Here is a 22,791-nt window from a genome sequence, read left to right on the forward strand (position 1 = left end):
ATATATTAACACATAATATTAAACACTGAAACGTAATGTGGATATAAGTAAAAAGTGACAGGTAACAGCAAACTTGTTGTTTGACTCGATGTCAATAACAGTGAAGGTAAAGCGTAACCTAAAATTTTCGAATAAAAAATAAAATTAAATAAAAAAATAAAAAACAATTTTTTTACATCGTGCTTCTGTTGACGTTAACAGAAAATCAGGCCATTCATTTACATCACTGCACTAAAATTTCAGTCATAGTGCAACAGTACAGAAACGCACTTCATGACGCCAGTGAAAGACACTATCGATTAAGCACCCTAAAACTGCAAATTTTGGGGTCATAGTAGATGCTGGACATCGTCATCGTATGCATATGGCTGCGGCATTGCAAAATCGTATAGTTATCAAATCGCTTTTCGCAGAGTTTACTCCAGCCGATAACCTTTTTCACGTATCTGTAGCCGCAATCACTTTTTGTCGAAGGATTACCGACTAATCTCGGCCCTGTGATTGTTGATCCCCACTACGCGGGAACCTAATCCTCGCGTCGTAAACGAACTGATTACAGATCGTTATTATAAATAGCGACGATGCTTGTGTGTACGTACTGAGGCACACAGAAGCCGCACCACGCCAAGGGGACCACTCCAGTCTGCACAGGTGCTGCCTGCACTGAGAAGTTTGCTAATCCTCGCAGATCCTTACTAAACGCCGCTGATTGAGGTGAGCCGACGACAGCAGTTTCAACAGCTTTACAAGCTATCGTTTGGAAATAATAATGTCATTTCTGCAGAATTAGTTTTATCATGTTGTCTTGTCAACTCTGCCGCCCGGAGATATCGCTGCTGATTTCAAACACATTAAGGAGATGATTAACTTTTCTGGAATATTAATGCGTTGTATGTCTAGATTTCCTTGAGATTCCGAATTAACATCTGAAGTACCTGTCTTTGTCATCGACAAGTATTGTGTTCAGTTTATTTTAAAACTCAGAAAGACTAACGCTTTTTATACTGACAGTTTTGGATGAGTATTCCGTGGAAACTGTTGTTTTGGCAGTATCTCCAACGGAAGATCACAGTCTTTACGTTGTTCCTAAACGTACATAATTTAAACTAGAAAAATTTCAAAACGCGAAAGGATCCAGAAGAAAGGGTGGGGGACGGAGGAACGAATAAAAATTATATGTCTGAATTCAAGATCACAAAATGGCTGCTATTCACTGAAGAATGCGAGTAAGTCGACACTGGTGAATTGTTGAGGACGCGACAGCCATTCACAATACTCCGGGAAATTGGTTGAGCCAATCATTCCATTGGGCATGTTAAATTAGTAGCGATTTTCAAAGCAAAAATTTCGAGCATTCGTTGAAAAGAATAACTAGTATTTGAGGAAACTGCAATCGCGAGATTTTCCTAAATTACTTCAGGACCAAGAGGGGATGAGTCCGCCGGCCGGAGTGGCCGAGCGGTTCTAGGCGATTCAGTCTGGAACCGCGTGACCGCTACGGTCGCAGGTTCGAATCCTGCCTTGGGCATGGATGTGTGTGTGATGTCCTTAGGTTAGTTGAGTTTAAGTAGTTCTATGTTCTAGGGGACTGACGACCTCAGATGTTAAGTCCCATAGTGTTCAGAGCCATTTGAACCATTTTTGGGGATGAGCCCCCAGTATGACTACAACCAATTTCCTTCCTCACCTTCCAAAATTCAAGTACTATTTCTTCTCAAATAACCTCCATACTGATCATATTTTAACACTAAATTGCAAAATACTCATCTTGATTGCCGAAATAATTTCATTTATCATCTCGTGATGCGTTTCGGAAGTATCCCACCACCAGATCGATTAAAATCGGTACAGTATCTTTCCAGTATATCGTTGAATGCTTCGAGAGATGATAAATAGAATCTGACTATTGGTTTACCATTTAGTACCAATATGATCGCAGATTTACTCAGATGCTTTTTGTCTAATGTGGTAAGCTCTTATTTTAAACTCGATCCTTTGTATTTTTATTGTCGAACACCTTCCTTTTCCGTGCAGAACATTGCCGACTCATCACCAACAAACGTTAATACAGAAGGGGCCCTTTAAGAAAAACTGGAAATCTTTCTACTGCCACTGTTTCCTACTGCTGTGTTCTTAGCATAAACAAGCATTATTTGCTGCATTTGTTCCCACAAATAGAAAACAACAGGTCATAAATATTAATTTTCCACCTCTTATCCGGGTTACCTTGTTTATAAATAAAGTGCCTTTGTTCCAACGTTGTGCAAGACTTTAATGAAGACCTACTGTAACTCCAGAAGATACCTGAAAAACTATAGACAAACTTTTAATTCATGTCTTTCCTGATTAAAAACAAGCTCAAGGAAACTGAAGCTCTCCGTAACGTCACCAACCAAGCACGGCAGCGGATACATGCAGCACCTTGATGTTGCAGCTAACAAATTTTTGGTGTTTCACTTCATGACTATATACGAGAGCTGAATTTCAAGACATCAATACTGCCGTAAAGTGATTTCGGTGTTTAACGTTTTCCAACGTACCACAACTCAGCTCCCATAAACACCTCGGAGCAAAAAATCATCTTCCACTATGAAAAGTCGGCCGATCTTTTGTACAAGGAACGCAAGAATACTATTTATAATAAGTTAGTACATCCCAGACGCTAAGGATAATGTTCACAGACGAAAGGTTCAGTTCATTTACTTCGTGTGCCATACAGAAAATAAAGAAGCAAAAATGTCAATTTGTATTATATAGTCCAGAATTAAACTTCCCTTGACGTCGTTGTGAGTAAGTCACGGCCTCTCATTTATATGCGTCGACCTTCGACTCGATGAATGGTTGTTTCCTCAGATCAGTGTCTCATATGTGTGTCTGTGCTGTGTGGATGACGATGAAAGCTTGCAGAGTGTAGTGTTTTATTTGTGTTTTAATAGAATCCTATGGACGTAATAGGAGTGGAGAGACTGGAATTCGTTGCTGAAATATAGAGCACACCTACTGCATAATACGAAGGGTCATCACACAATATGTCACGCCCCCGTTTGAAGGCCTTTTAGGAATTCGACTTGAGCAGTTCAGCAACACCACAAGAAAACTAAAGCCGGAACGCACAACGGAGATCTCAGGTTTGCTCTTTATACATACAAGTTAAATGTCTTAACGCGAATGTCACTTAGCTCAAAATTGTAAAAGAAACTAATAACAATACACTGAAAAGCATTTTCAAGCAATTTGGGTGCAGAGATCCTGAGAAATCAGTACCCGGAACAACCACCTCTGGCCGTAATAACGGCCTTGGTACGCCTGGGCATTGAGTCAAACAGAGCTTCGATGGCGTGTATGTGACGAGCCAGTTGCTCGGCCACCATTGACCAGATGTTTTCAGTTGGCGAGACATCTGCAGAATGTGCTAGCCAGGGCAGCAGTCTAACATTTTCTGTATCCAGAAAGGCCCGTACAGGACCTGCAACATTCGGTCGTGCATTATCCTGCTGAAATATAGGGTTTCGCAGGGATCGAATGAAGGGTAGAACCACGGGTCGTAGCACATCTGAAATGTAACGTCCACCGTTCAAAGTGCCGTCAGTGCGAACAAGAGGTGACCGAGACGTGTAACCAATGGCACCCCATATCATCACGCCGGGTGATACGCCAGCATGGCGATGACGAATACACGCTTCCAATGTGCGTTCACTGCGATGTCACCAAACACGGATGCGACCATCATGATGCTGTAAACGGAACCTGGATTCATCCGAAAAAATGACGTTTTGACATTCGTGCACCCAGGCCGTCGTTCGGTACACCATCGCAGGCGCTCCTGTCTGTGATACAGCGTCAAGGGTAACCGCAGCCATGGTCTCCGAGCTGATAGTCCATGCTGCTGCAAACGTCGTCTAACTGTTTGTGCAGATGGTTGTTGTCTTGCAAACGGTCCCATCTGTTGACTCAGGGATCGAGACGTGGCTGCACGATCCGTTACAGCCATGCGGATAAGATGCCTGTCATCTCGACTGCTAGTGATACGAGGCCGTTGGGATCCAGCACGGCGTTGCGTATTGCCCTCCTGAACCCATCGATTCCATATTCTGCTAACAGTCATTGGATCTCGACCATCGCGAGCAGTAATGTCGCGATACGATAAACCGCAATTGCGATAGGCTACAATCCAACCTTTAACAAAGTCGGAAATGTGATGGTACGCATTTCTCCTCCTTACACGAGGCATCACAACAACGTTTCAACAGGTAACGCAGGTCAACTGCTGCTTGTGTATGAGAAATCGGTTGGAAACTTTCCTAATATCAGCGCGTTGTAGGTGTCGCCACCGGCGCCAACCTTGTATAAATGCTCTGAAAAGCTAATGATTTGCGTATCACAGCATCTTCTTCTTGTCGGATAAATTTCGCGTCTGTAGCACGTCATCTTCGTGGTGTAGCAATTTTAATGGCCAGTAGTGTAATACGGCAGTGTAGCAGGTACTTTCATTGTTGAGAAGTGAATAGTGAAGCAATTTCTGGTCTACCGCAGCAACCTACAGCTGGAGAACGCATTTTCAGGAGATATTTAGGCATATGTGATGTACATGTCTCAATTTACTGCCATAGATACATGGAACAAAGTACGATGCATGTATGTAGTGAGCGGACCGTGTGAGAAAGATATTGTTCATACATTCGTTTGAAAAACTGTGATTCCTACGACCATGTGTTACCGCTGAGTTTTGAAAATACGGTAATTATTGATAACTTATCTACTCAATATTACAGTCTTACTAAGTAGTGATAATGGTAACGCCATTTTAAAAATAAATTAGTTCCGTGACCGAAACATAAAATGACCCATTTTGCAAACACTTTAGTGAATCGCAGCACGTCGTGGACAATTACGTGTGCTGAACCAGCAGCAATATCCAGAATAACGGCCATCTCCTTTACAATCCCTGTTTTCCTCCAGAAGTTCCACTACCGCAATGTCTTCGTTCGTTCTATGCGGTGTGACTGGGCAGGGCGTAGAGCCTCTTCCACTGAAGTTCGGCCTCTTTTGAACTTACTCCACCACTAGTACACATGCTACAGGGATACACACCAATCACCCTATCTCACTTTCATCCTACGACTCATTTACAGTAATTTAATAGCTTCGGTAGTAAGAAACGTGTCACAGATCACGGTTTCAGTGCGCTGGAGGTCGACAATGCAGCAGTCATCTTCGCACTGATACAGCTTCCTCTCCAGTGAAACGACAAGCTGCAAACTGTCGGCCATTCGTTGAAAACCAATGATAAATCCTGCCAATAGTCCAATCGACAGCACAACTTTCAGGAATTTTATTCCACTTTTATGGTTCACATATTACTTGTGGCTCGATGGCCGGGTTTGTGGATGATGTGACTTAACAACTATCTGACACGTACAACTGCCACCAGAGTGCATTACTGTTGCTCGTGTTTAGTATTGTTACCAGACTTGGTGGGATAAATAAAGGCGTGAACAGCGTTAGATGTTGAGTTGACGCCAGTTCGGTGACTTGCGTCTCCATAACCTATCCCAGTTATCCAACCGGGAAAAGAGGTCCTAACGTGGACTCCGAACCACTGCAATTTCTGATGACTCATCACAATACTGAGTAAGGAATGATAAATACAGACTGAAAATTTCAGTGTTCCCACCGGGATTCGATCCCGCAACCTCTCGATTTCCAGACTCGCACTTTACAGCTAGACCAGCGTCAGGACCGACGGGCTTTCATATGAATCACCCTCGTATGTGATCAGGGATTAAATCTTAAGCCCTTCCATGGGGTCTCGTGATTGCTACCAAAAAGGGGCACGAAACTGCTACACACTGGAATTTTGGTTCTCATTTCTGGTATAATGTATTTGTCCAATGAATACCCGTTTATCATCTTCATTTCTTCTTGGTGTAGCAATTTTAATGGCCAGTAGTGTATTATTATTATTATTATTATTATTATTATTTCTGACGGTGGTGAGGTACAAAACACTTACAGTTTGAAATCTTTCAAACCTGCCAGTTCAGAAGTAAGAGGTCAAGTAGTCACATGATTTACAAACATTCGTCCTAAATATATGGCACATGTTTTAATTTATTCGGTTTTAAGTTGAGGTGCAAGATGTGGGTGAAGCAAGTGTCGCTAGGAAGAGGAGTGACGCAGAGGAAGTATGTTTTGTAATAAGTGTTTCGTGAAGTGGGGTAAAAGGGGACAGGGATAGTACCAGTTAATATATGATTGCGCTGCTGGGTAACGGTCTCACAAAGGGTTGCGAACCGATTGCTCTAGGTGAATAAGAAACCAGACAGTGACTTGGGCAAATATATTCTTGCATCAGCCTATTATGACGAAAAATAGGTAATTTTTTATAACAGTCGACTAAGTACTGAGACGAGGTTACGAGCACTAGTGTGTGTTTGCCCAGGGCCGACATGGGGTCCCGCCTGCCCCCGCTGGTGCTGCTGGCCGCGCTGCCGCCGGCGCTGCTGCTGCCCGCCGGCACTGGAGACGCCGGAGAGGCCCGCAGGACGCCCACCGCGCAGCAGCTGTACGACTCGCTGCCAGAGGCAGGTGAGCGGCCCTTCGCTCTGCCACCCACTCTCCTCTACTCCTCACCCCATTACAAAGTTCCAGGTACCGCCTGCGAAGCATATGAGAATGAAATCTGAAATTATGGAGTAGGTCGTATAGATGAAAATATCCTAGCGACTGGTTGTAATTTTAGGCAATAGCTCGTAACAGTGAGTGCGGCAAGATCATTCACTATATTCTTAAAATCGCACACTCTTTACATCCAGTCACTTGTGGAAAATCTTGTTTCGCTATTTCGAACCAGGGTCCATCTTCTTTGCACCCCACAATAACTGTAGTCATCACAGACCAGCCAGAAGGAAGTCATGCATGTAACGAGGGACGTTGTTGGCCCGATCTAGTGAAGCTTGTATGTCCTTTTCATTTTGACATCTGTAGTTTCTATGCACCAGGTGATCAAAAAGTCAGTATAAATTTCAAAACTGAAAAAATCATGGAATAATGTAGATAGAGAGGTACAAATTGACATACGTGTTTGGAATGACATAGGGTTTTATTAGAACCAAAAAAATACAAAAGTTCAAAAATGTCCCACAGATGGCGCTTCATCTGATCAGAATAGCAATAATTAGCATAACAAAGTAAGACAAAGCAAATATGATGTTCTTTACAGGAAATGCTCAATGTGTACATCATTCCTCAACAATAGCTGTAGCCGAGGAATAATGTTGTGAACAGCACTGTAAAGCATGTCCGGAGTTATGGTGAGGCATTGGCGTCGGATGTTGTCTTTCAGCATCCCTAGAGATGTCGGTCGATCACGATACACTTGCGACTTCAGGTAACCCGAGAGCCAATAATCGCACGGACTGAGCTCTGGGGACCTGGGAGGCCAAGCACAACGAAAGTGGCGGCTAAGCACACGGTCATCACCAAACGACGCCGCAAGAGATCTTTCATGCGTCTAGCAATATGGGGTGGAGCGCCATCCTGCATAAACATCGTACGTTCCAGCAGGTGTTTATCAGCCACGCTGATGCGATTCTGTCACATATTGGCGTACCTCTCACCCGTCCCGGTAGCAGTTACAAAACAAGAATCACGCATTTCCTCGAAGAAAAAAGGCCCGATAACGGTAGATGTGGTAAATCCAACCCATACCGTGACTTTCTCGTCGTGCAATGGAGTTTCCACGACAGTTCTAGGATTTTCGGTAGCCCAAATTCTGCAGTTGTGGGCATTGACAGACCCTCGGAGCGTGAAACGAGCTTCGTCGGTCCACAACACGTTACTCAACCAATCGACATCTTCCGCCATCTTTTGAAACGCCCACACCGCAAATGCCCTCCGCTTCACTAAATTGCCAGGTAAAAGTTCATGATGCCGATGAATTTTTTACGGATAGCATCGGAGGGTACGCCTAAGCGCCAACCAAACAGTAGTGAATGGAATGCCGGTGCGACGTGCGACTGCACGAGCGTTGACTTCCCCGTGCATAGACGAACCCGCTACAGCCTCCATTTCTTCCTGAACTGTCTCAGCAGCATTACGCCTTGTGCTCGGTCGGCCACTACGGGGTCCGTCGTCTAAACAGCCCGTGGCTTCGAACTTCGAAATCATTTTCGCCACAGGTGCATTTGTCGACGGACCTTTACCCGTTCGAATTCCCTTCCTATGGCCATAGGATCATAACGCTGAACTAGCACATTCCCCATTCTGATAATACAGCTTCACTGAAAGCGGCTTTTCAGGTAATGTCACCATGCTGCGACTGCTGGCGCATCTGATTCTCTCTCTCATTACAGCTCCTTTTATACACGATTGTCATGCGCAGTCACTGACGTTTTGCTGTCCAGCACCATCTGTCGGACATTTTGTGAACTTTGTTTTTTTTTTTGTTATAATAAAACCCCATGTCATTCCAAGCATGTGTGTCAATTTTTTACCTCTCTATCTACATTATTCCGTGGTTTATTAAGTTTTGAAATTTATACTGACTTTTTGATCACCTGGTACCTTCTCGGAATAGAAACGTAGTAACGGCAGTAAAACGCCTTACAGTTCCATTGCTATTTTGCTTTATTTGCACTGAAATCTCTGCCTGTTCTCCTCCAAACCATAAGACAGCATACGGTTCCCTCATCGCTAGCGAACTCCTCCCCCAGTCGAACTCCCAACACTGAGAAGTATTTCCTCCCAACGGATAAAGCGCCGCCGCTCGTTGCAGAGCGCGAGCCGTTCCTGGCCTACGAGCTGGCGCTGGGCCTGGAGCAGGTGGCGAGCAGAAACGCGTCGCTGGCCGGCGCGGCTGCCGAGGCGCTCGGCCGCCTCGCCCCGTCCACCGGCCACGTGCAGGCCCAGAGCGGGTCGCTGGCCGACAAGCTGCACCACCTCTACGGCATCCCCGCCCATCTGCTCATCAAGTTCCAGGTGAGTTATACCTCTCCAGCTTTCGCCTTTTCTTATACATACAAGGTGCGTCCGGAAAGTAAGTGAAATGATTGTTTCCTGCCAACCCGGGAGGTTGCATTGTTGCGACTGGCGGGGGGAAAGCTGCTGGGAGGTTTTGGGAAGGCAACGCGTTCCTCGCCAGTTGCGTGCCGGTAGTTGCCCAGTGCGGACTGCTCGTGGTGTGTACCTATGTTCCAGTGAAGCATCGGCAGATCAAAATGCGACGATTCACTCAATAGCAGAGGCGTGTCATTAAATTCCGTGTTAAGTTTGCGAAATGAGAGTCAGAGACCGTCACAACACTTAAACGAGATTATGAGATGGAAGTGATGTTCCAAAACTCGACTTACCTGTGGCATAAGATGTTCCGGGAGGGTAGAGAGGATATAGAGGGTGAATCCTGAACGCCCGGCCATCTCTCGTGTTGACGAGGATGTGCGCAAAGTGGAGAAAGTTTTGGACTCAGACCGACGCTTCAGTGTGTAATTGATGGCAGGACAGTGTAGGATACCGAAAACTGTAGTGCATGAAATTCTTACTGAACACTGGACCACGTGGAAGATAACCGCGAAGATTGTTCCGAAGGTGCTATCGGATGAACTAAAGGTTGGTCGTTCAACAATCGCGCGTGATCTTTTAGAGTGTTGCGAAAAAGAGCCAAATCTTTTTTGGTAATGTACTAACGGGGAAAGAAACATGGGTTTTAGAATACGACCCTGAATCAAAAAGACGATGTGCATAGCGACACACGCAGACTTCCCCAAAGCCGAAAAAGGCAAGGATAACGAAATCCCGGAAGAAGGCGATGCTCATGTCTTTTTTTTTTTTATTTCAAAGGCATTGTCCCAGTTTGTGCCACAGGTACAAACTGTCAACAGTCGAATTTACTTCAAAATCCAAGAGAGGCTCTGAGGCGGGGTGCTTCGCTTCAGCAGAGAGATCAGTGGAAACTGGTGGCTCCATCACGACAACAGGCTGTCTCATACCGCCTTTGTTGTTACCGAGTTCCTGTCCAGGCACGACGTGGAAACGCTGCCTCAGCCACTATGCTGTTCCGCTCTAGCATCAGGGGACTTCTTTCTTTTTTCTCGAATAAAGAGAAGCTTAAAGTGCCGTCATTTTTGGACGTTAGACGCCGTGAAAGCCGCCGCGACGAGGTGTCTGAAGGAGGTTCCCGTCAGTGTGTTCCAGGAAGTCTACCACACCTGGTAGAATCGCTGGAAAAAGTGTATTGACGCCCAAGGATACCACTTTGAAGAATAGTGAACATTTGTACTTTTATTTTCAATAAACTGTTTTTACTGATTTATTGAACTTATTTACCAGACCAACCCTGAACACAGTGCCTAACAAAAAAAGGGGAGCACTCAGAAGGCGTTGTCGGATGTTAATATAATTTCATATCCCGATACACTCTGTAGATACGTCAATAATTTGAGCAGTAATTCTGTATGTGTTCTTCTTAGTGTTGTTACCAGGTCTCGTGGAGTATACGAGAGGCGAGAACAGCGTCAGATGCTGAGTGGTCACTATGAAGGATACGGACGTGCCACATACTCGTGTGAAACAGTGTCATTGGAACTTGGCAGAATTGGAATGTTGTATTATTGTGCGTCTTCATGTGGGCACTAGTTCAGTCGTGCTCTAGCCAGAGATGGCAGGCATTTCGATGTGCAGTAGCCGGATGTCAGACTGCATGTGACGACCACGATGAATGGTCGCCGTACTGCACGCCAACCGTGTCGCAGACGCTTGGCATAATCTACCATCCGAGAAAAAGTAATGAACCCCCTTTGACATTCTGAGTCATCATTTGACACTGGCCGGAGACACAGCAGCCAAACTAGGGGATTACTATCCAGTGTGTTTCGAGTGGTGCTATTGCTCGGAGCCATGAGCTATTGATGAATGGCTATGCATTGTGTTCAGTGATGAATTGCAGTTCTGCACTACCCCAGTTGTCCATCATCACAGGGTATGCTGGCGACCTGAGGAAAGGCACAGAGGTGTTGCTCATAGGGTCATGGTATGAGAAGCCACTGTGTACGACGCTACCTCATATCTGATGGTGTCTGAGGGAATTCTGATGGCACAACGGAATGTCATGGGTATCCTGCACCCTCATGTATTACCCTTCATGGAACAGTATACTGGTGCAGTTTTTCGACAATACAGTGCTTGTCCACAAATGGCACGAGTCTCTATGAACTGTGTATGTTGAGGTACTCTCACAGCCAGCAAAATCCCCAGACCTGCCCTAGTAGCACATATGAGGGACCGGCTTGAACGACAGCACAGTTCCAGTGGTAGTATGCAAGATATCAAGGACCACTTATGACAAATATTGGCTGGCTGGCTGGCCTCAGAAGAGGATACAACAGCATTACGACACCCTTCCCAACCGAAACACTGCAATCATCTAGGCCACAGGAGCTGGATCACCATATGGCTGGGTGAGCTCTTACTCCCCAGTTCTCCACAAATTTGGATCGATTTTGTAATCAATTAAGAAACATCACATACCCTCTCGACTCATGAGATGTCATTTCGTTTCCTCCTCCCCTTCTGGAAGCTCCACTTTTTTGTCAGGTAGTCTAAGTAGTAGTCTTTCGCCTTATCTTGAATGGATATTCATGTCTTTTGTATGCGTTGCTGTTACCATATTTTCGTTTTCTATCATGTGCCAATATTCGACGGTGTCAGAGTACCATACCAGCAAACAGAGAACAACTTGGGTGTAACATCTGATGAGCATCTCGTCTGAGCAAGAAAATGCCATCGCTGAATCCAGGCAGACTTCCGCTAACTTCCATCCCTCCCAGAAGTTTAGGCACGTGTTTCTACAAGATGGAACCTAAACTTGTGCAGTGACTCGTTCTGCCGAACCTCCGTTATTACTATATCATCCACCATGGCACTAGTAGTGAAAACTCCAGACGGTTAGAACTAACCATGAATGCTTGCATGCATTATATCTGCAGCAACCGTTTATTTGACTATATCAGTGCTTCACACGCTCTGTCACGATAACTGAGGCCACACGAATTATCTGACTACCAGAAGCCAATTTCTACTTCATCGCCTCCTCAGTCCGCATGCACCTCAGTAGGCCTACCTCATTTCAAAGATAATGACCTGTCATCTTGTAACAATCACAACACAAGGTCACGCTTATCTATCATTCCGGCTGCACCCATCCATAAAACACATCATTCGTGATCACCTTCACTGATGCCATTCTCCGCCTCTGAAACAAGCTACCTTGGACTATCCGCACAATTCTATGTTGTGTTATTAAGACAAAACTGAAGCACTTCCTTCCGTCCGCCTCACAAATTTCTCCCAAAATTAAACTATGTGACCAGTCCTTTCTTTCAAACAGTAAAGCAAATACTCTCATCTCCTCTCAGTTACTCTGGTTTCTCTTCTCATTTCTCATTCAGTCATCCCTCTTCCTTTTTCCCAACTTCATTACATGTTTTCGTCTCCCTCTTCCTCATCCTCTCGCTCTCTCTCTCTCTCTCTCTCTCTCTCTCTCATTTCCATCCGTTTTGTCACATTCATTGCTGCTAGCACTCATAGATTAAATCTACCTTCTCTGTAATTTGTCTTTCTTGTTGTATTCATTAATAACGTATATAAAGAGGTTTTTTTCTGCGCAATTTATGTCACAGTAATTTCTAAATGTTCGAGTCTGTATTAGATGTAACTTTTAAGATGTTAGTTGCAATTAATGTAACGTACAATAGTAATGAGAAGGACCAATTAGATTTAAGAGAAAGCGTCATGGCATTAATTTTGCCATGGTAAATAAAGAAATGAATACTTTCATCTCCGCATACCTACTACACACAACGCCCTCAATAATTTGTTCCACATACCTAATTCCTTCTCTAAAATGTCTCTCTTCAATTGCTTCTTTCAGCAGCTCTATTCCAAATAGCCATGTTTGACTAACCTGTCGCTTCTTCCGGTGTATTTTTTCCACAGATTTCTTTCCTCCCCTTTTCTTTCTAACAGCTTTCTATTTCGTTCTTCATCTACTCACTGAAATTTTTACGTCCTGTTGGAGTACCGCACTTCAGATGCCTACAGTTCCTTGTTATAGCGTTTTCCCTACTGCCTGAAGTTCTCTTCCACTCACTGCTGACACATAACAAACTTCGTGTGAGTTATGACTCTGCAATAGTGAACAACTACGCTAATAACGGTATACCCAGTAGAAAACAATTTTGATTCTCCACCAATAACACTGTTTACAAATTCTGTCATCAAAGGATTAAATAATAAATATTAGATATTTTTGTACTCTATGTGAGATATTTTCTGTGTAAATCACATTTATTTGTAAGCTAATGTACCTATTTTGTGTAATATCATTTTGAATGTCAAATTTTACTACATTTTGAAGAAACTCATTCTTAAGAAATTAAGTTACGATTTGATAAAGGTGCGCAGCAAGAATAATACGTGTTTTTTTCATCCACAGTTGTCCAGCAGTCAGTTGTTTAACATATTTAGTATCTCATCAACAGTATTAGCATGCAAATTTTCTCTTATCAAGTAAGAGTTCAGAACTAATAATGATACACATAATTATAATAGTGGAAATAAAAATTAACTTTGATTGTATTCACTAAAACTGGCCTTGGCTCAGAATGGAGTAAATAATGCTGGAACCATAAACTTTGACTAAACTTTGACTATTTACTCAGAGACCAATGACATTAAATACCTGACAGAGAGAAACACTTAATCAGAAAGTAATGTACAATATTTCATGGTAGCCAGTGCAGCTACTCTTGGCAATACTGAGACACTGAAATGAATGGAATATTTAATAATAACGCTCGTTCACTGTCTTTTCACTGGTGTATTTGATTCGCAGAAGTAGATTTCGAAGCACATCTTCATTATCAGGTCTTCAATTGGTAAACGAATGACTTCGTTGTGTCTGCATAATGTAATAGAATGTCTAAGATAGCCTGGTGTGTACATCGATTATCTACCGGAAGTATATGTGGGTGCAACACATGAAGGCTGCTTGTGGGTACAACAAACTCTTTATTGCTCTTTATGTACATGCATTCAGTCTTACATGCTGTTAGTGTAAACAGCTTGCAGAAGTTACTTCCACACTATTTTATAAATAACAGAAATCAGGAAAATTCAAAGATGCATGTTTTTCACTTGTTAATGTCACAGTGCAAGGACTCTGATAACGAGCTGAAGCACTGCCGATGAAGTTTTACTTTGAAATGTACTTTCATGAAGCACAAACGCTATCGAAAAGACAGTAGAAGGACTTCGTACTGAATTTTTATGTAAGGTGTAAAAGTTCCTTCTGAGCAACTTCTGCTTGAAAGATGATTTCTATTCAGAAATTTGTACTTGATTTAGCACAGTATTTTGATATACTATTGTTATTAAAATGGATATTTTTCTCTTGTGTGAGCTCATTTGCAAATTATTAACATGTAGTCATAAACAAATGTAAATTAATGTAACAAACTCTAAATTCACTCGTTTCACATCATTGCCACATAAGATGCAAGAGACCCCATGAAATAGGTAACTAACTAAAATTTTGTGCTCAAACAATGGTTGTTATATTTCACGTATATTTACGCATTTAAAAATTTCGTGTCACATAGCGGATATTCATGGTGTTTACTTTCCGTTGACATCAACTGTGGTTGAACTCTTGTGTTCGCAGAATCTGCCAACACCGAGTGATTTCGATATCAACATGTACATCTGGGTGAAGATCTCGACGAACCCAACATTCCAGCAGATGGTGCAGCTGGCGGCCACGGGACAGTATTGCGTGGGCGTCAACTGTTACAGCCTGCAGGAGCCGTGGGGCAACTGCTGCCCATTCTGAGGTCTCCGTCTCCCTTCTCACACTACACCATTCATCCTCATTGCTTCTGAAATCACTGATAAAGAAAATCGCATTGTATTTGTACGTTGTGTTCCTAAATAATCCATTTAACTTATTTATTTGTTTCACGAAGCATCATAAACTTTTTGTAACAGTCATGAGCATTATGTGTTTATTCGCTGTTAGAGAGATCGATGTGTTAGTAATAATGACAAGTAATACTTGCAGTAAAAAAAACTCATCATTGTGACCCAGGTCATATTTGTAATAAACCAATTATACTTTCTTAAATAATATTGCTTTCCTTGACATTTTCCGGGAATATCTTCTTTTACAGCTGAAGATGTTCCAGTAGAGGTCAGTAAAATTTTAAATCAATAGAACTATTGATCTACTTTATTTAAAATCAAATTTCTACCTGTACCGTATGAGTAACGATCAATACCTAGCACATTTACATTAAAATGCTCAGTAGAGATCACAGGTTTATCATACCAAGCTACTCGACGACTTTGGAAAAAACGCGATAATGACAAGCAGAATGTGCTTTATTTTAAGGAACGTTTATCTCTTCCCATTTAGAAAAAATGTTATGATTTCTTAAATGTCTAGTCTTACGGAACGGCATTGTTCTTTCACTTGTGAAGAATATTGGAATCCTTAGAGACAACGCCACAAAACTGTTATATTAATCAATACTTTTTAACTGGTCCATTGTTTGCTCTTCCACCTCTACAGGAACATACTGCATCGAACAATAATTTATGCACTCTAAGTCACTTAAAATGAACTGCCAAAGCTCTAATCCGTTTAACAACATTTTCTCGATATCCTTATATCTGTTAAATCTACATCGTTATAAACTGATTTGTGCTGTTATATTATTTTGTGGCCATATGCACTCATTTTGGTGTCACTCATCTTGATGTGAACTACCACATGCAGGCAAAGCTAACAGAGAACGCATAATACAACACACTGGCCACTGACGAGTGCAGCAACCTTTTGGCACGGGGAAGTTTCCTACTCCACCAAGTTATGCTAAACTTAAAACTGCCGCTAGTAGGGTTTTCTCACTTACACACCAGCCACTAGTTGGGAAAGCTTCAAACTACTGTCATTCTGCATCTAGATTGCTCGGTGGATGCACTATAAACTTTCTTGATGACACGCTGGGTTCGATTCGGCTGTAAGTAGTTCAATTACGATGATAGAAAAACTGTTGTCATATCAATCTCTTTAGGGAACAGGCGGTAGCGGGAAGGGGAAAAGGTGATGGCAATTCATTTTTTGTTCGCTAAATTGTGAATTAGCACCCAAAATTAAATCTCAAACCTCTCTGAAAAGTCTACGGCAGTATAGGTATGAACACTGTCAATCAGTTGGAAAGTTTAAGTTTAAAAGCCACTTGGTTATAGTACATGCTAACATTGACTTTCGCTCTCAGAAAGTTGACAGTGCAGGTTCTGGCGCCAGGTGTGTTGTTGCGACAATTTCTCCACATTCTCCCTCGATGCACTTAGTAATGCAGGTGACTCGAAGGTCGATGGAGATGTTGGGTGTAGTGGAAATTCGACGTCTATAAACAGTTCTGCGTGCTGAGTTCATTTCCACTCTGATGTGTTCAGAGCTCAGTCAGGGGGTGTGTCTAGGTGCTGACATGATTTATGCAATTGTTGCTCAAATGTCTCACGCACTGCATTGTCTACGTCAGGGAGCACATGCATACGTAATGAATAATAATGATAATAATAACAAAAACTGAGAGGGAGAGGACTGGGTTGGTTCTTATATCTAACCGTGAAAGTCAGTTTTTCTTCTGTTTGGGGTCGTAGATCTCTGATGATGCGTCATGATGATATCTCTCGCTCTGGTGTACAGAGCGCAAGTGATAATGGCTACCGAGCTTGGACGCTGCGTGTGAATAATGAGGTAGATGACTACAGCACTGCAGATACTGAAACGACGATTTCAGGCTGGCAACGTTGCAGACTGTCCACCATCTTGGAACGCCATTTTGGACCATAATGTTATCACCGAAGTCATGGATCGCCATCTTGAATTCTAATCTTACAATCATGCCGACTGAGCTTGTACTCTCAGGATCGTCATCTTCGATTGCCCACCATACAGATTGTGGTAGCATCAGTCATCTTATTTACAGTGAGCTGATGTTTTAGTAGTTGGGAGTGGATGGATGAGATTTTTGTAACTGAAGAGGCTGAGCTGAATGACCTTTACTGAAAAACTCATTTGCGTCAGGCCAGTAATTTCGGAGGCTACAGTGTAGATTCCATCGCGGCTGTGGGACCAACAGTTCGCAAGGCGACTTCAGGCAGCACCGATCCGCCAGTAATGGCCACAGATGCCTTTCTGTAAGTGAGATCAGCGTAGGAACAACGGGCCACGTTCAGCGTTAACACCCTTGGAATATGACAGACAACAAATGAGACGAATATGAAAAGATTAGATTATATCAAAGCTATTCTGAAGGAATTTTTGTTTAAAATTTTATAAGTGCAACATTAAGAAACTACATAACCTTTAAAAAAAACTCTAAAATCCACAGATTCTCATTTAACACTCGTGCAGGCGCGCATATGTATACAATGCACCAACCACAAATAACATTTTCTTGTAGCGTTCCACTGTTGATTTACAATTGCTAGCCTGTACCTACTCCTTCATTATTGCTTTAGCTAACACTGTACTAAGTTGCACTGTCGTACGTCCAAGTATTAGTAATATAAAATGTACAGCGAGCTAGGTGGGAGAAAATTTACGATCCGTGCAAGATAATGACCCAGATTCAGAGCTAGCAACGCAGTCCCACAACGAGGCAGTTGTCTACGAGATAATTAGTAATTGAATAAGACGTTGGCTGGGATCTGATGTAATTGTGCTGTTTAATGCTTCCGGTGGGCGATTACATTGGGATGGCAATTGTATGCGACCGCAGAGTGATGTGGTGAACGGTTATTGTATTATTATTTAATGAAACAGTGATTTACATTATGTGAGCTAAATTTATTTTATCGTTGATTAATTAAACTAAGATTAAACTATGATTCTGCTCCTGCGTGTTTACCCAGGTAACAAAGATAGCTGTTCTTTACACGTGTAAAAAATACGCCACGTAAACGCTCATGTTATAACAAAACGGAGCCCTTGCCATTCGAGGGTTAACATTAAAAATTTTTAACTGTCTGCAAATGCTACTGCAACTTGAAAAGTTAAACTTTACTCATGAGATTATACAAACTCAAATAAATTTACTGATTAATATGAATGCTAGAGTTTTCCTCTTTACGCTCTTCCACATTTAAATAAAGGCAAGTGAATTCATCAGTTTATCCTCATTGACGAGAATTACTCCACGACACAATTTACACCATATGTTACAACTAATGAGCTCTGGTCACCTATCAGTAAAGAACAACACGTAAGACTGGACTAGCGATGCCCAACACAACCCCTAACGGTGTGGCGCTATGCCCTATGCTCTCTACGTGGCAAAGCATCAGCAACCCAAACCAGTTATTTCACACACAGTAAAACTTATAAATGAGCGCGCCTTAAGATACGTTTATTCTAAAGCAACATAACAAAGCATTATATCCGTAGATACCACTTACACTAGATAAATAATCAGTATACTAGCCTAAGAGAGCGTGTTGCATCGCTTCTTAGAATTAGCAGGCAGCACTTCTGGGAGCAAGAAAATTTCGTATACTAGTAGCCTATCTGTTATTTAATGAAAATAACACTGGCAACCAGTACCAAAACACCACACTGATTGCACCTTACCACAACTTACAAAATTATTAGTTCTTCGCTCACACTGAATGTGGCGAACTACAAATAATTTCATGGCTCATTTCACAAGAACACATCAGACGGTTAATACTTTTACGGTCATTGCCGCCAACGGCGCAACCCTCTATTTTCATAGTGCATATGACGCCATAAAAACAAGTCTGAACGATAATCACAAATACAATTTTTCACGATCAGCACACATGCATTAAGTCTGTAATCACGTTCTGGCACAAGGTTGTAAAACGTCACCGTAGGACACTTACAGCAATGAGCACAGAGGGGGAGAGAGTGGACCACCCACAGCTTGCTATTAGCATCAAGCCAGAACAACACAATAACATCAACACGACGTGACAACACAGCAACAACTGACGTAGACTACACTCCACGATAGCAACTGGCATCACACTCAGACAACACTGACCTCGTTCAGCGTCCATTGACAGTGCACATGACCCACCACAGGAAGTCCATACTCGTAGTTAATCTGTATCGCATGCTGTTCAGGTGCTTCCACAGAATTCCAGTCCTGGTCACCGAACATGAAATAGCACTTCTTTTCGTTATAAGATATTTTCTCTAAGCCAGTAGCAAGCCCTCGTCAAAACAGCGAAGCCATGGCACTTGCAAAATGGTTCAAATGGCTCTGAGCACTATGGGACTTAACTTCTGAGGTCATCAGTCCCATAAGTAACCTAAGGACATCACACACATCCATGCCCGAGACAGGATTCGAACCTGCGACCGTAGTGGTCGCGCAGTTCCAGACTGTAGTGCCTAGAACCGCTCGTCCACTAAGGCCGGCTAAGGCACTTGCAGTAACAACAAAAATGGAACAAAATCCGACTGCGCGCCAGTCACAATTTCGTTACCAGAGTGTGCCTACACAAGACGCCCACCAGCTACGGCGATGACGTTAACTCAGGCACTGAACAGCAAAACCAAAGTATGACACAACTCAATCAAATCCATCGTAAATGAATGGCCTCCATTCAGTAACTCGGTATCTGCTTTTGCAGCAATGACGCCGCACCCTATTGCAATATTATTATATCAAACCAATAGCTCCGACACATCACGTGGAGTTCACAGTGCAAAAACTGCAACTCAGTGATGTGGCCATGGTTACCAACCATTAATACTTCACACTATTATGTCCGAGTCCCACAATGTTATTTTCGCGATCAACAGGAAACGTTCACTTGCACCAAGTCACAAGGCCCACAGACCGCTCCTCGCCCCAGTTGTGTGTCACGTGTCGCCACAGAGAGCGCTAACTTGACAGCCTAGAAGCTAGTTGCTGATCAGCGTCCCAAAGTGAGGCACCTTCAAAGGCGATGAATGAATTCAAATCGCCAGAAACCGGCACAACAGGTTTAGCGCAATTTCTTAAAGTTTTGAGATTCTTTGTTATAGTTTTGAGACACTTTGCTAGCGTTTTGGGGGGGAGGGGAAGGGGGAGAGGTAATTTGTTACCGTTTGGGGAGGGGAGGGCAGTTTCTTACTGTTTCACTATATCATAGAGCATTTTGTTATAAATTTTCCGAAATATAGGATGTTTGTCTGTAACATTGGATTTGAGTCTGCTTTTGAGAGTTGTCTACGTAATGCTATAGTGTACTATTGCAACGACTTAGGAGCAATAATAAAATTCGCTGAATATAAGCGTTATACTTCCAGGGGGATGTGTGTTAGACTTGAATCATCCTATATTGGCTTGAGAGTGTACATAATTTACTGTAATGATAGTTTAATACATGCAGTCATGAAACTCGTGCTACCTATCACGTCAAGTGTGTGCTACTGGATGTAGGGTGTTGCAGTTTTGTATAGATGAATTGTGGAGAGTGCACTGCTGTGAAAAGCTCATCAAACTTCTAGAAGAATCTTCTCATTAGCATCAGGTACACTTTCAAGTATCTTTGACGTAAACCTGATTTTCATCCAGTGACAGGAACTAGTGAGATTCTACCCACACTATGCATATACACTAATGTTCATAAGAAACAGAACACGTTGAAGAACTTGAGATAGGACGTTCATATTCACAGTGCACGTATGTCACTATGTTCTGCAGAAATGATTAGCATTTGAGCCATGTCCGCATGGGGGTTCAAGGTCAACATAGATAACACAGCGCAACACCACTTGCCAGCAAAATGTGCCTGCAGCTCTCGTTGTAGCTACAAACCGAAAGTAATGGATTAGTGTGACTTGAGAAGACGAGCAGGATGCCTCGCACACGTATGCATGAACCATACCATCAAATCAGAGAGTTTGAAAGAGGGCGCATTATTGGCATGAGACAATGTGATGTACCCATCCGGGAAATTTCTGCACGTGTGGTACGAAGTGTTTCGGCAGTGCAATAGGTGTGTGCAGAGTGGTTTCTGGAAGGCCATAGAGCACGACTAGATGGGTCAGGTCGCACTACCCGCCCCCCCTAGAAGGTCGATACCTCATACGAATGGCTTTGCAAGACATCTGGTCCTCCTGGGCTCTGGCGCAACAGTTGAGCAGTATAACACATCGTACACTATCGGTTTGACAGTCCGTCGCCGTTTATTATGGCATGGGTTATGTGGGCATCGCTCTCTTCTCCACCTACCTTTGAGGAATGTGCAGAAACATTCTAGACGGCAATGGTGTATGGAACGACGTCACTGGGGAAAGATAGTGGTTTTGGAAAAATTCAGGTTCTGTTTATTTGAAAATAATGGCCCCATTTTGTTCGCCATAGACAGTGGTAGTAGCATCACATTGACAGCATTCGCAGAAGTCACACAGCGCTGGCTCAAGGCATTTGTTGTAGTATGCTATTGGAATCAACCTCAAATCACAGATGGTACATGTCCAGGGCTCTGTGGCTAGTGTGACCTACATGAATGACATCCTGCGACCCTAGCCATACTCTTTCTGCACAACACCCCAGACGCCATTTGTACATTATACGCATCGATGTCATCACGTATGGAACAAGTTATCAGAGCACATAGCCAACCCTGTGCCTGCTAGGCAACAGGACACAAGCTGAACCGATGTGACAGATGATAATCATTTCTGCATAAGATGCTAATGCATATGTTCTCTGAATATGAACGTCCTGTCACTAATCGTTCAGGGTGCTCTGTTTTTTCTACACATGAGTGTAGTTGGGAAATTATTTTAATCTATAGTATGAATCTAATGATACTACCTAATTTAATTCACCATGATATCTATTGTTTGTATGTATGGAATCAATCTATTACTATTACCTACTAACTGTGCCACACAAGCCGCACGTCCTTACTAAGCATTATTTCGCATTTTCCTGCTCAAGTACCCTTATAATTGACTTTGCATGAAGGAGCACTCTCATTGAAATCTTAGCACTTAAATTTGTCCACACTGTTGGACGTCACCTCTGCATCCTCAGTTTACGAGAAATGTAGAAACATGTAATGTCAGACACCTCTGGTAACCTGAAAGAATCTGCTGTAAAACATCTGATCCGTCGACAATCCTAAACGTCTATTTAGAATGCAGTGTAAGTGCAACATCCGTAGGTTAACACACCTATTGTAAGAAAAACAGCACTTATAAAGGCATGTGTCCTGCTGGCCAATTCAGTGGCACCCAAATGATTTTATTTTGTTCTAAATAGGAACAAAGGAAACACACAGTCTTAAATAATTATGTTTTATTGGCTCACAGAGTGACAACGAGAATATGAGTGAACAGATAGTAGCTACACGCCTGGAATACATTTTTCGATTCAAAGCTCAGAGGGCCAAGTATGCACATACAGGTATAAAATGCCCAACAGGCGCTGCTGGTGTCTCACTGGACGTGCGTGTAGGACCAGGTGACTGCTGTTGGTGATTGGACCACCTGCGGTGGCTGCCTCAGTCACTGTACACCGTGTCATTCAAATGCTGAAGTGCACTACGCTTCCCACAGTGGCCCAAATTATGACTGTATTAGATGTAGTAGCCGGCCAGTCACAACACTCCCCCTCTCTTGTGGTGGGTCAAGGGCTGTCCACGATGCTGCGACTGCTGTGATGTCCATGGTGTCCACGGCGGCAGTAAAAGGTGTAGGAAGTT

The 22,791-nt window shown here is 42.9% G+C and overlaps 1 protein-coding gene across 1 annotated transcript; it reads left to right on the forward strand.

The window, feature by feature from the left end:
* Positions 1 to 604: 604 nt before the first annotated feature.
* LOC126236252 (uncharacterized) lies at positions 605 to 15,151 on the forward strand. Its single transcript, XM_049945406.1, has 4 exons — positions 605 to 714; positions 6,443 to 6,588; positions 8,777 to 8,979; positions 14,717 to 15,151. The coding sequence occupies exons 2-4, from the start codon at positions 6,450 to 6,452 to the stop codon at positions 14,882 to 14,884; spliced, it is 510 nt and encodes a 169-aa protein (XP_049801363.1). The 5' UTR covers positions 605 to 714; positions 6,443 to 6,449; the 3' UTR covers positions 14,885 to 15,151.
* The last annotated feature ends 7,640 nt before the right edge of the window (positions 15,152 to 22,791 follow it).

The sequence above is a fragment of the Schistocerca nitens genome, chromosome 1, assembly GCF_023898315.1.
Source record: "Schistocerca nitens isolate TAMUIC-IGC-003100 chromosome 1, iqSchNite1.1, whole genome shotgun sequence".
Taxonomy (NCBI): domain Eukaryota; kingdom Metazoa; phylum Arthropoda; class Insecta; order Orthoptera; family Acrididae; genus Schistocerca; species Schistocerca nitens.